Below are 12,527 nucleotides of genomic sequence, written 5' to 3'. Positions count from 1 at the left end.
TATGAAGGTAAGTCAAAGGTCCTGCTTGACCATGTCTGGCTTCACTTGGAAGCATGGATGAGATGTTTCTTCTGAGTTGACCCTCCTCTTTGTAGACTGGACACCGGTTCAACTCCATCTCATGGGGTCTCCATGGCCTCCCTGAACAAGAGGACAGGTGACTCATGACAGTTACAGGACATTTTGAAAATGTTCCATAGTCCCCTGGAACTTAGTCAACCTTGGAGGGCAAAGGACAAAAACTGTCCTCTAAGGCTCTCTGACTAGATTAGTATAAGTCTCAAAATACGGCTGTTAAACATCCAATAAGGTTAGTTCTACCAATCTAGTACTTTTAATTACCATGTGCTATGTAGATAAGGCTTGGGTAACAAAACAAATATTCTCAGATAAAACCTTGACTAGATATATATTTTGTTCCTTAAACTAGTTGAATGAACTATGAACTTAGAAATTTTAAGATTATGTGTAAATTATTTTTGTCTCATCCTTTATATATCATAACAAACCTACACAGACCTTCATCACTTGCTGAGGCTTTCTCATTTTTTTCTATTTTTGAAAATATCTCCCTTCCCATGTCCCTTTAACATCTTGTACGTGCTCCTCCTCCCCCCCCTCCTTTTTTTTTTTTAATAATTATGAGACATAAAATCATTAACAAATACATTTTCCATCTGTTGTGAGAATTCTTTTCCTGGGGATACTAAGCAGTGCTTATTAACCCTTTTAAGATTTTAGTGTCAAGCCAATGTTTGATTAAAGTTTTACTGGGGAACCAGTGAATTTACTGATCATTTTTTTAATGCCTATAGAGTCTAACCTGTGTTTCCAAAATGCTCCCTCGGATTCTAGTCAACCTACCAGGCCACACACCAGTAAGGGAAACTCACTCTCTTCTAGCAGCTACCAATTGCCAATAGATCCTCAACTGGGACTGATCTTGTCAACCTTCTCCATCCAGGCTGGGTTTTTGTCTGACTTGGCTTTGCGTAGGTCTTGTGCATGCTGTCACAAGTGCTGTGGGAACATTTGTGCAGCTTCTCTGTGGTATCCAGACAACACTGTTTGTATTCCTCTACTACCTGTTCATCTACAGTGATCCCTGAGCCTTTGGAGGAAAGGGTGTGATACACGTCTCATTTAAGACTGCACTCCCTTAGTCTCCGCACATTGCCTAGTTGTGAGTCTCTGTGTTAATCGCCATCTGCTGCAAGAAGAACCTCTCTGGTGAGAGTTGAGAGGTGTACTAATCTAGGGGTATAACAGTAAATCATTGAGAGGTGTACTAATCTAAGGGTATAACAGTAAGTCGTTGAGAGGTATACTAATCTAGGGGTATAACAGTAAAGTCACTGAGAGGTGTACTAATCTAGGGGTATAACAGTAAAGTCATTGAGAGGTATACTAATCTAGGGGTATAACAGTAAGTCATTGAGAGGTGTACTAATCTAGGGGTATAACAGTAAGTCATTGAGAGGTATAGTAATCTAGGGGTATAACAGTAAATCGTTAAGAATCAGTTTAATACTCTTTGTCTATTTAGCAGAATAATAGAAGACAAACAACCCAGTTAAAAATTGAGGCAAAGAACTAAACAGATTTTTCAAATGAAACACAAATGGCTGAGAAGTATTTTTATTTTTATTTTTTGTTAATTTTTATTGAGTTTTTGAAATTTCATACACTATTTCCCGCTCACATCCAGACCCCCTTCCCCATCCATGCCCCTCACCCAACAGAACCCTGTGCACTCTGCCATACATGCTGAGTCCTATTCATTCAGGTGTTTGTACCCAAATGTCAGTGTGTCTACTGGAGTCTAGTCAGCCCATCCATTGGTCATATGTAAGTCATACTCTCCCTCATCCAGCATCAATCTGTCTCAAATAGTTCTCAATCTAGTGCTGACCTGCCACCTATTTCTCACCACCCCTTTGGGCCCTTATTTAATTGAGTTGACATGGGTCCTGCGTTTGATGCCCCTGCTGCCACAGGCTCACATGTGTAAGCCTCCATTGGCCTGGAAGCCTCTACCTCATACATTCATGAACCAGCCCTGGCTCTTAAAATCTTTCTGCCTCCTCTTCCGCAATGGTCCCTGAGCTGTGGGTGGGTGAGGTTCCATATAGGAGTCCCATACTACACTCTACAGTCTCTTATTCTCCAAAACTTGGCCAGTTAAGGCCTTCTGTGTGTAACGCACTCTGATGTACACGGAAGTCTCACTGGTGAGAGGTGAGGGGTGCATTAGCCCTCTCTCTGCCCCTTATTCCGCTATGTTCCATGAGCCGTGGTTGTAGAGATTTGACTGCAGATGTGTCACCTAGTACTGGGCATCTCCCAGGTGTATGTTCTCAATGCCTGACCAGATGTGCAACTCTGCAGTAGCGTCCATCTGTTGCTAAAAGAAGTTTCTTTGATGAGTGTTGTGCAGCATGTTTGTCGCTCTTAGGGAGGTCTCTTCTATCTTGCACCACATTCCCTTCCAAGCCAACTCCTAGGTCTACATATGCATTAATGTCCAGACACTCTATGTGCATTTCTCATAGGGTTTTAGGGCATCACTTTCCCTCTAGGTTTCCTAGCGCCACCCCCCCCATATACTCTACTCTTTTTTCTCCCATCTGGCCTCCCTCCCTTCCTAGTCACAGTGCCCCCGTTATTCCCACCCTCCCTCAGTACTTCCCAACCCCCGCCATCTTTCCGTTCCTGACTTCCCTCCCTCCCCCACACCATGGTCCCTTCCATGTCCCTCCTCCTCTCCTCCTTGCTGATTAATCACAGTTTTTCCACCTCCCTCAGGTAGCATCTGTTCCCTACTATCCCTCTTACAGGTTGTTTCTTTTCCTTTACTTCCATGTATCCTTTGCCTTTACCTGGCCCCTGGTGTTACTTCAGAGTGTGTATACTCACATATAAGGGATTGGTGTACAGTCCACAAATGAGGGAGAACATGTGTCACTTGCTTTTCTGTGTCTGTGCTACTTCACTTAGTATAACACTCTCTAGCTCCATCCATTTACCTGCAAATTCCATAATTTCATCTTTTCTTAGTGCTGAGTAGAACCCCATTGACTAGATGTACCACAGTTTCATTAACCATTCGTCAGTTGAGGGACATAATAGGTTGTTTCCATTTCTTAGCTATGGTGAAGAGAGCAGCAACAAACATGTACAGGTATCTCTACAGTAGGATAAGTCCTTTGGGTATATGCCAAGGAGTGGTATCACTGGATCATATGGTAGGTTCATTCTTAGTTTTTTGAGGGTTCTCCACACTGCTTTCCATAGTGGTTGCACGAGTTTGCCTTCCTAACAGCAGTGAATGAGAGGTCCTCTTTCTCCACATCCACTCCAGCATTTGGAGTCTTTCGTTCTCTTGATCTTGGCCAATCTGGCTGAGGTAAGATGAAATCTTAAAGTGGTTTTGATTTACATTTCTCTAATTACTAAGGATACTGAGCATTTTTTAAGGTTCTTCTTAGTCATTTTTATTTCTTCTCTTGAGAACTCTCTTTAGGTCTATTGCCCATCTTTTTATCGAGTTGTTTATCTTCTTATTTATTTCTTTTTCAAGTTCTTTGTGTGTTCTGGGTATTAATCCTCTATCAGATGTGTATCTGGTGAAGATTTTCTCCCACTCTCGGTTTCTTTAGTTGTTTCTTTTGCTGTACGGAAACTTTGTAATTTAATGAGGTCCCACTTATTTATTGTTGACCTTAGTGCCTAAGCAGCTGGTGTCTGGTTTATAAAGTCCTTTCCTATGCCTGTATCTTGGAGGATGCTGCCTATATTGTCTTCTAGCAGTTTCTGAGTTTCAGGTTTTATATTGAGATCTTTGGTCCATTTGAAGTTGACTTTTGTGCAGGGTGAAAGATAAGGGTCAAATTTCATTTTTCTGCAGGTAGAGATCCAGTTTTGCCAGAGCCACTTGTTGAAGATGCTGTTTTTCCTCCATCGTGTGTTCTTAGAACCTTTGTCGAATATCAGGTGGCTGAAATTATATGACCTTTTGTGATTCCGTATGAATTTTAGGATTATGTTTTTCAAGCCCTGTGAAGAATGTCATGGATATTTTGGTTGGGATTGCATTGAATCTATAAATTGCTTAAATTATTCAAAAAGATAGAAACAGAGAGAGAACTCCCACACTCTTTCTATGAAGTCAGTAGAACTCTAATACGAAAACAAGTAAAGATACAACAACAAAAAAGAAAACTATAGACCCATGTCGGTAATGAACACAGATGCAAAGATACTCAACAAAATACTTGCGAACCATATACAGGCACACATCAAAAATAGCATCCACCATGCTCAAGTAGGCTTTATTCCAGAGATCCAGGAGTGGTTCAACATTCGTAAGTCAATAAACGAAATAAAACATATAAAGGACTTAACAGACAAAAACCACATGGCCATCTCAATAGATGCAAAAAAAGGCATTTGACAAAATCCAACATGCATTCATATTAAAAGTCCTAGAAGGAATTGATTTGGAGGGAACATACCTCAACTAGTTAAAGCTATATACAACAAACCCATAGCGAACATCATCCTAAATGGAAAAAAAGTGGAAGCATTCCCATTAAAATCAGGAACCAGAGAGGGCTGCCCACTGTCTCCACTCCTTTTAAATATAGTGCTTGAAACCCCTGCTAGAGCAATAAGACAAGAAAAGGAAATTTAAGGAGTACCAATTGGAAAAGAAGAGGTCAAATTATCCCTATTTGCAGATCGTATACATATGAGATCCCAAAAATTCCACTAGAAAACTGTAGCCTTTCTATATACCAATAACAAGCAGTCAGAAAAAGCACTCCCATTCTCAATAGCCTCAAAAAAAATTTTCTTTTTTGGGGGGTGGGGGGGATAAACCTAACCAAAGACATTAAAGATCTCTACAGTGAAAATTTCAAAACTCTAAAGAAATAGATAAAGGAAGACACTAGGAGATGGAAGGACCTATGGATTGGTAGAATCAGTATTGTGAAAATGACCATCTTACCAAAAACAATTTATAGATTCAATGAGAAATATTTTTAAATGTTCATCATCTTTAGCCATTAGGGAAATGGAAATTGAAACTGCTTTGACATTTCATCTTACCCCAGTAATAAGTAAGAATGACTAAGATCTAAAAAACAATAGGGGACAAATGCTGGTTTGGCTGTGGCAAAAGGGGAACGCTTATTTACTGCTGGTGGGAGTGCAAAGTGGTGGAGCCACTATGGAAATCAGTGTGTAGGTTCCTCAGAAAGCTAGAAATAGATTTGTATGATCCAGCCAGCCACCCATGTGCTCGTTAGACTCTGTATCCTATTCAGAGATTTCTGCTTATCCATGTTCATTGTTGCTTTGTTCACAATAACCAGGACGTGGAAAACCTTGATGCCCATAAACTGATGTATCATCAAAGTATTCCATTTACATCATGGACTGTTATTCAGCTGTTGAGAAAAATGAAATTATGAAATTTGTAGGTAAATGGATGGAACTGCAAACAGTCATCCTAAGTGAGTTACTCAGAAAGACAGACATCACGTATTCGGTCTCATAAATGCATGGTAACTTTGATTCTTTAGACAGACAGCTGGGTTTTTTTTTGTTTGTTTTTTTCTTTTGGTCTTTTTGAGACAGGTTCTCCCTGTATTCCCAGCTGGTGTGGAACTTGCTATGTAGACCAGGCTGGCCTCAAACACACAGAGATCTGCCTGCCTCTGGCTCCCAAGTGCTGCCCCCCCTAGACAGCTCTGTTTCAAATGGAAAATCCGTAGCGGTCAGGAAACTTAATAAGGGGCCATGCGGGATGATTCATGGGAGGGGAGGAGATAGAATGAAATGTTATAAATGGGGGAACGCCATAATCAAATTCCATTCTTCGTGTACTTTTAAAAAATTCTTTATCTAGTTTTGAAGACAAAAGTAAGTGTTAATCATCCCATTAGTGCAAAGGATTCCAATAATGTATAATATAGCACTTTGAAAATATTTCCATGCATTTAAGATAGGAGATTGTTTCCATGGAATGCATGGTAGGTGTAATATTCAGAATGGAATGCTGTGGAATGATGAACACTTGTTTTATGTTCTTTGCAAAATACATGAAAACATACATTCTAGGTCATTAAGACATTAGTAGCATCTTGGCGTGTGTATCATGCTTCGTAGAAGACTTCAGCAGAATCATTTATGTAAAGACAAAGAATATCCATGTTGTCTGATGCTATTTTTGCAGAAAATGGTCATCTGTAATAGGTTTGTTTTGTAAACTTACTTTACTCTGTAGCACGGCATTTTTAGAAGCTATTTTGCGGTAGCCTTTCAAGACTTAGCTCTTTTATTTCCATTGATGTTTTCAAAGATGATGCACATTGCCAGTACAGCATGTCTTCATAAGGAAAACAGTGTGCTTCCTAAACAGTCAGAATTGAAATGATAAAATTGTGATTTTTATTTGTTTATTTATTTATTTTTAAAGATTTATTTTATTTTATTTTTTTGTCTTTTTGAGACAGGGTCTCCTTGTAGCCCCAGCTGTCCTGGAACTTACTATGTAGACCAGGCTGGCCTCGAACTCACAAAGATTCACCTGCCTCTGCCTCCCAAGTGCTGGGATTAAAGGCATGCACCACCACTCCTGGCAAAATTGTGACTTTTAAATCTTTAATGGACAAGGCTTCAAGGAGATGGTGCAGAGTTCCTGGTTTGAGTAGTGCTAGCCTGTCCCATTCCCTCTATGGTTTCAGGCCTGATCTTGAATGATGTCAGGGTCCTAGGAGGGTAGGAAGTAAAGGTGGTAATTGAGTTCTTTGGGATTGGAGCTGCTGCCAGTCCCTAAAGATGGAGCACAGCTGGCACAGTCCATCCCATCTAGGGCTTCAGCTAGAACTGCTTTTCTCCCAGAAAAGCATTCACATAAGGTTTGGAGCTTTGCCATGATGTGTCTGTGAATTCTACCTACAGTTTGCCTCTTTTTAATTTTGGTTCCAGTATCTAGAATATGGTCTCGTTGTACTGTTACCTCTAAGGCTAGAGGTCTGTGGAAAGTTTTAGAAAATAAAAATGCGAAGCTTTCATTTAATGAAAATGAAGTACACAAATGAAAATGAAAATGACAATCCAGTTGCAATTAAATTGATAGGATTAAGTACTTTATGTCAGAAAATATATTTAAAAGTTGTAAATTCATTGAAAGTAATGTTTTTTAGAATTATTTCGGCAAAATTTGCCTTGGAACTGTGAAATTTATTATACTTTCTTTTTGAGGCGTGCCAGTGGGACAGGCATTCACCTTGAACCCCAGACTTGTCTTAATCCCATCTGATATCTTAGCTGCTAATCTTGGTCTTTAGATTCCTTGGCTAAAATTTTGAATGTTGGATCTTTCCCTCGGAAGGTAGCTGGGGACGCAGAAGGTGTGTGTGGAAGCTGCTGCCTGACGGCCAAGGTTCGCAGCCGCTGGCCTCCTCCTGTGTTCTCAGAGCCATCTTGTCCCTACTGTGAAGAGTTCATGTCCATGTTGAAAGGAAGGCCCCGGAGTAACCTTTGAAAAGGCTTGTGTTTATGATACGAAACATTGGAAAGAAAAGAGTTTGAAAAAAGCATAGCAGAAGGTGAACAGGAAACAAAGCTCCTAGAGAGCTTCTCTTGAGGCACAGCAGCTCTTCACGTTGGCAGTGGGGTGAGGTCTTTCTGTTCACGTGATCGAGGCTGTTGTAAGTGAAAACTAAATTTAAAGAGTGGGCTTATTAATTAGCTTTTGATTCCTTGGGGACGTTTCACCTGTAGAACTTTATCAAACTCTTTAGTCTTCTTATTTTGTACTGTGTTCTTAAGTGACCCCCAAGTCAGTAAAGGGGGTGTATATAGCTAGGTTCCTGGGAGGGTGGCAGATGACTTACATGTCCTTCAGAGGCAGTAATGATTGTAATGGCAGAATGGTGAACTTCCCACCCCGTAATGGTCCAGCAGGCCTCAGAAAGCGCTTACCCTGGTAGACTACAATGTGGGACATCATGGTTAACTGCTGGTAATTACCAGATGAGAAAGGTTTTTCTGTGTGTGATACTGTAGCATTGACATTTTGGCGCTCCCTGGATTGCTCACTCTAGAAATTGTGTGGTTCTTGTTTCTGAGCCTATGAGTTACTGCAGTCCTCTTTCTGGGAGCTTTTAGGTTAGGGAGATAAGGAAGGAGAGAGAGGATTTTAGTAATTTATTTAGAACCATTATAGTCTTTTGACTTCACGTTTATAAAGTTTCTAAAATATTTGGGGAAGGGAAAGACGATTCTTTAAAATTGAAGTTTATGAAATTCTTCTGATTTGATTCTAAGTGCTTGTATAGGTGCCCTGAGCACGCAGAATGATGTCTATTAGAAGGAATTACATGGTGGGACTGGAGAAATGGCTCAGCGGTTAAGAGCTCTTCCTGTTGGAGAGGACTAGAGTTCAATCCCAGAACCCACATTGGGTGGTTCACAACTGCCTTTAACTCCAGTGCCAGGTGATACAGTGCCCTCTTCTAGCCTCTGTAGGCTCACAAACATACACATAAATAAAAGTAAATCCTTAAATAAAAGAATGAAATAGAAATTCAGGTATTTGGTATCTTTGGTTGATTTGACTACTAATTTGATATGGCACATTTGTGGCGTTTACATTTGATATCTTTTCTAGTATTGCAGTTGGATATTTTTTTCTAGAAAGATGGTATAGGTAATATTATGTATTATTTTTCATGTTTTGATTGTTAGCCTTACCCTTTAACGGCTGCACTATCCCTCCAGTCCATGTTATGTATTATTTTTTTAAATACATTTCAGAGGAGGTTATATATCATGTCCATTTTGATTTTTCAAAAATGATTAGAATACTCTTCCAGTGGATTTGAGGTCAGCTACCTTGAATTGGTGTTTTATTTAAAAAGTTGTATGTGGGGCTGGAGAGATGGCTCATTGGTTAAAAACACTGGCTGGTCTTACAGAATGTAGAAGACTTGTGTTCGAATCCCAGCACCTACATGGCAGCTAACAACTGACTGTAACTTCAGTTCCAGGGAATCCGACAGCTTTTTCTGTCCTCTGTACAGCATTGGACAACACGGGTACACTTACATACATGTAGGCAATACATGCATACATATGAAAATAATAAAATTTTAAAAAGTGTAGACATAGAAACTTTAGTTCAGTGGCTCACTTCTATTAGCAGTCAGTTTTTATTATATTTAATTAGACATTTTATGTATTTTGCTATAAGGACTTCTTGTATTTCTCTTAAGATGTTTAAGTGATGTGCCAGGATTTTATGATTTTTATGTGAATAATGTTCTCTGTGTCCTCAGGTCCCATGATGCATCAGCAGCCCCCTTCTCAGCAGTACAGCATGCCACCTGGAGGCGGGCAACATTACCAGGGACAGCAACCCCCCATGGGCATGATGGGTCAAGTCAACCAAGGCAATCACATGATGGGCCAGAGACAGATGCCTCCCTATAGACCACCACAACAGGGTGAGAACCCATTTGGAAAATTTCTTGCTTAATATAAAGGACAGTAATTGGAAGGCTTTAAATTTTAACAGATTTCCATCTTGGTAAATTTGAAGCTTTTTGCTTGATTCCCTTAACATGCCAAAACATAGTGGGGTTTGTGGGTACAGAGGGTCCTGTGTGCAGCTTGCTTTTGTCTCTTATTTTCTGGGAAAAAATAAAATTTCTATCAGACGCTCACTCATTTGCAACAGAAAATGCTCCCCCCTTTAACACGCTGTTAAATATACGAGCAGGTAGAAGCCGAATTTTGCTTCAAAGTGCTCTAATACTAAAATAAAAAATCAGTTTTCTAGCAGGTTCAACTTCTTTTTAAGAAGTTAGTATTGTAATAATACATGTACGGTCTTGTATTAATTTTATAAATGTGACTTGTAGACCTGCTGTGTGTGTGTGTGTGTGTGTGTGTGTGTGTGTGTGTGTGTGTGCATGTGAGCAATTAAAACATCCGAAATGCTCCAGCACTGAGGGGAGTCCGCAGCTGACAAGTAATCTCTCATAACAGCAGATTAAAAAGAAAGCCTTTGATGACATAGAGAACAAATGATTTACGTCTTGACTGGTTGTGATTTTTCAGGCCCACCACAGCAGTACTCAGGCCAGGAAGACTATTATGGGGACCAATACAGTCATGGTGGACAAGGTCCTCCAGAAGGCATGAACCAGCAATATTACCCCGATGGTAATTTCTCCTACTCTTAACCTTCCCATTGTCTATCCCTGCCCAGTATTAATGTAGAAAGCATTTCAAAACATTTTACTGAAAATGAAGAAACTACCAGCCTGTTTCTTCTACCTTTAGAACGAGCCTCCTACAGTACCAACAATAAGCGCATCTGTTGATAGTCTAATCAAAGTCTGTTTTGTGTAGTTACTCCATTAGTGCCATCAGGAGTTGCATTCTGTCGCGGGGATCCTTTCTTATGCAAAAGAGGATCCATTTATATGTGGGATTGCTCATTTGAACCAAAGTAAATGTTACTGATTTATCTTTTTTAGTCATGTCTTTGTAGAGATTTGATTCACACACTATGGAGTTCACCCATTGGTTTACTTTTATGCATTGTATATAAAGAATACAGTTCTGAAGAACTATAGAGAATATAGTTCTTGAATATTTTCCCAACTTTTGTCACTTTGGTTAATGCTACATTCTTGTCAAAGGACTGTATTTATGCACTTCAGTGCTTGCATCTGAGTGAAGTTTTGTCCATACACAGCTGTATGTAGCTTTGATAGAGTAAAGAAGGCATCTAGAAACCAGCTTTAGTTATTTAGTTTAGTGTCCCCTCTTAAATGGGAAGGTTCTGAATTGTGGAAAGTTGATTGTATTGAAAAAGTGTTGCACTCTCAGAAAATACAATGATAATTCAGGGACACACTGGATTTTTACTGTGCAGTTTTAAAATTTTTGTTTGAAAATTTTATGATACATTGTTGGAAAAAACCATATGAAACTGACAAAGCAGGTGACTGTATTTTATATTGATTTGTCTTATTATGAAATGGTTTGCCACAATATTTATCTAAATAGTATAGTAAACTCCTTTGGTATTTTTAATGTAAATTATATGGTAAAGAAACTTGGCTAAAGTGATGGGTCCCTTAGCTAGAACCTAATGTAAGTCAGCAGGAAGATGGAATTTGGTGTGTTACAAAAGCCATTTCATCTTCACTTTTCATCAGTGTATGAAATGTAAAGATAGGGCATACTTGAAGATGCTGACTTTCTCTGTAGAGGCTTTAACTTTAAATAGGGTGAAAAAGCACATGCCTGTTAGATTCATACACAGTAATTAGCAGCAATAATGATGGTAGATCCAGATAATTCTGGTTAAAACTATTTTTTATTTCATATTTTCTTGCCTTGACATTTCAGAATGTTGACCTTTTTTCTTTCCCTGTTCACATGTAGATATGATATTGGGACTTTTAAAATTTAAAACTTTAATAAGTTTATAGTAGACTTACAGATAATTATAAAAGGTGACCTCTATCTGGTAAATAATATGCATTAAATTGGAGAATCAATTATTGTTTTAATAACTTTTAAAGTATGTCTTAGGCAGTTACATTGAACTTGATATTTTTTGGTCCTGAGTATTTCCTGGAATGTGAAATTTGTCTTGTTATAAACATAACCTTTCAGTTCAAAATAGATGTTATTTTTGTAAATATTAAAACTTAAAGTTACTAATTTCTTAATGTTAGTAGATTTTTTATTTAAATGGTATTTTTCATAGAGTATATACACATGTCTTGACAGGCACACAGTGTCAGTTTAGAGCAGCAATTTTATTTCTTAAGCAGCACTGGTGTCTTCTCACACTGAGGTAATCATGCTCCTAAGTGCATAGAGGAGTGCATCGCCCCCTCTGGTGCAGGGCCAGCTGTTTTGGTCTCTGCCACCATGTGGTCTTGCTCTCATTTACGGAACTCCTACTAATAGCAGGAGAGCTACGGAGCATGCTTCAGTGAATGGGCGGCACTGTACCACAGTAAAACAGCGGCACTGGCCATGTTAGACTGCAGGCCATATCTTGCCAACCCTTACAGTGGTTTGGTAGCCTTCAAATATTAAAACAATGAGTGTAGCATTTATATCTAACTATGGTCCTCCTTCCTAATTAGGCGTTCTTAAAAAAATTAATTCTGCTGGGCATGGTGGTGCACACCTTTAATCCCAGCACTGGGAAGGCAGAGGTAGGCGGATCTCTGTGTTTTTTGAGGCCAGCTGGTCTCCATAGCAAATCCAAGCTGACTGTGGCTACAGGGAGACCGTCTCAAAATAAATAGATAAATAAATAAATAAATAAATAAATAAATAAATAAATAAATAAAATTCCATGTTTTAGCAATCTAAAGCATTAAATTGTCTAGGCCTGGCTCTCTTAAATCTGGGCTTTTCTCTTTTTCTTCCAGATGTATTCAGAGTTCACATAAAAAGAGAAAGAATAGAGGTGAGGGTGT

The 12,527-nt window shown here is 39.1% G+C and overlaps 1 protein-coding gene across 2 annotated transcripts in view; it reads left to right on the top strand.

Moving 5' to 3' along the window:
- Ss18 (SS18 subunit of BAF chromatin remodeling complex) overlaps nt 1-12,527 on the top strand; it is an 81,599-nt gene that overhangs the window by 51,498 nt on the left and 17,574 nt on the right. For both annotated transcript variants that reach the window (XM_017801805.2, XM_008847634.3), the window contains exons 5-6: nt 9,351-9,518; nt 10,135-10,239. In XM_017801805.2, coding sequence (XP_017657294.1) covers nt 9,351-9,518; nt 10,135-10,239 — 273 coding nt within the window. The remainder of the gene's footprint in view (nt 1-9,350; nt 9,519-10,134; nt 10,240-12,527) is intronic.

This window comes from Nannospalax galili, unplaced genomic scaffold, assembly GCF_000622305.1.
Source record: "Nannospalax galili isolate Female #2095 unplaced genomic scaffold, S.galili_v1.0 scaffold162, whole genome shotgun sequence".
Classification (NCBI taxonomy): domain Eukaryota; kingdom Metazoa; phylum Chordata; class Mammalia; order Rodentia; family Spalacidae; genus Nannospalax; species Nannospalax galili.
Note: the sequence above shows the minus strand (reverse complement) of the source record. Positions and strands in the feature narration are given on the sequence as shown.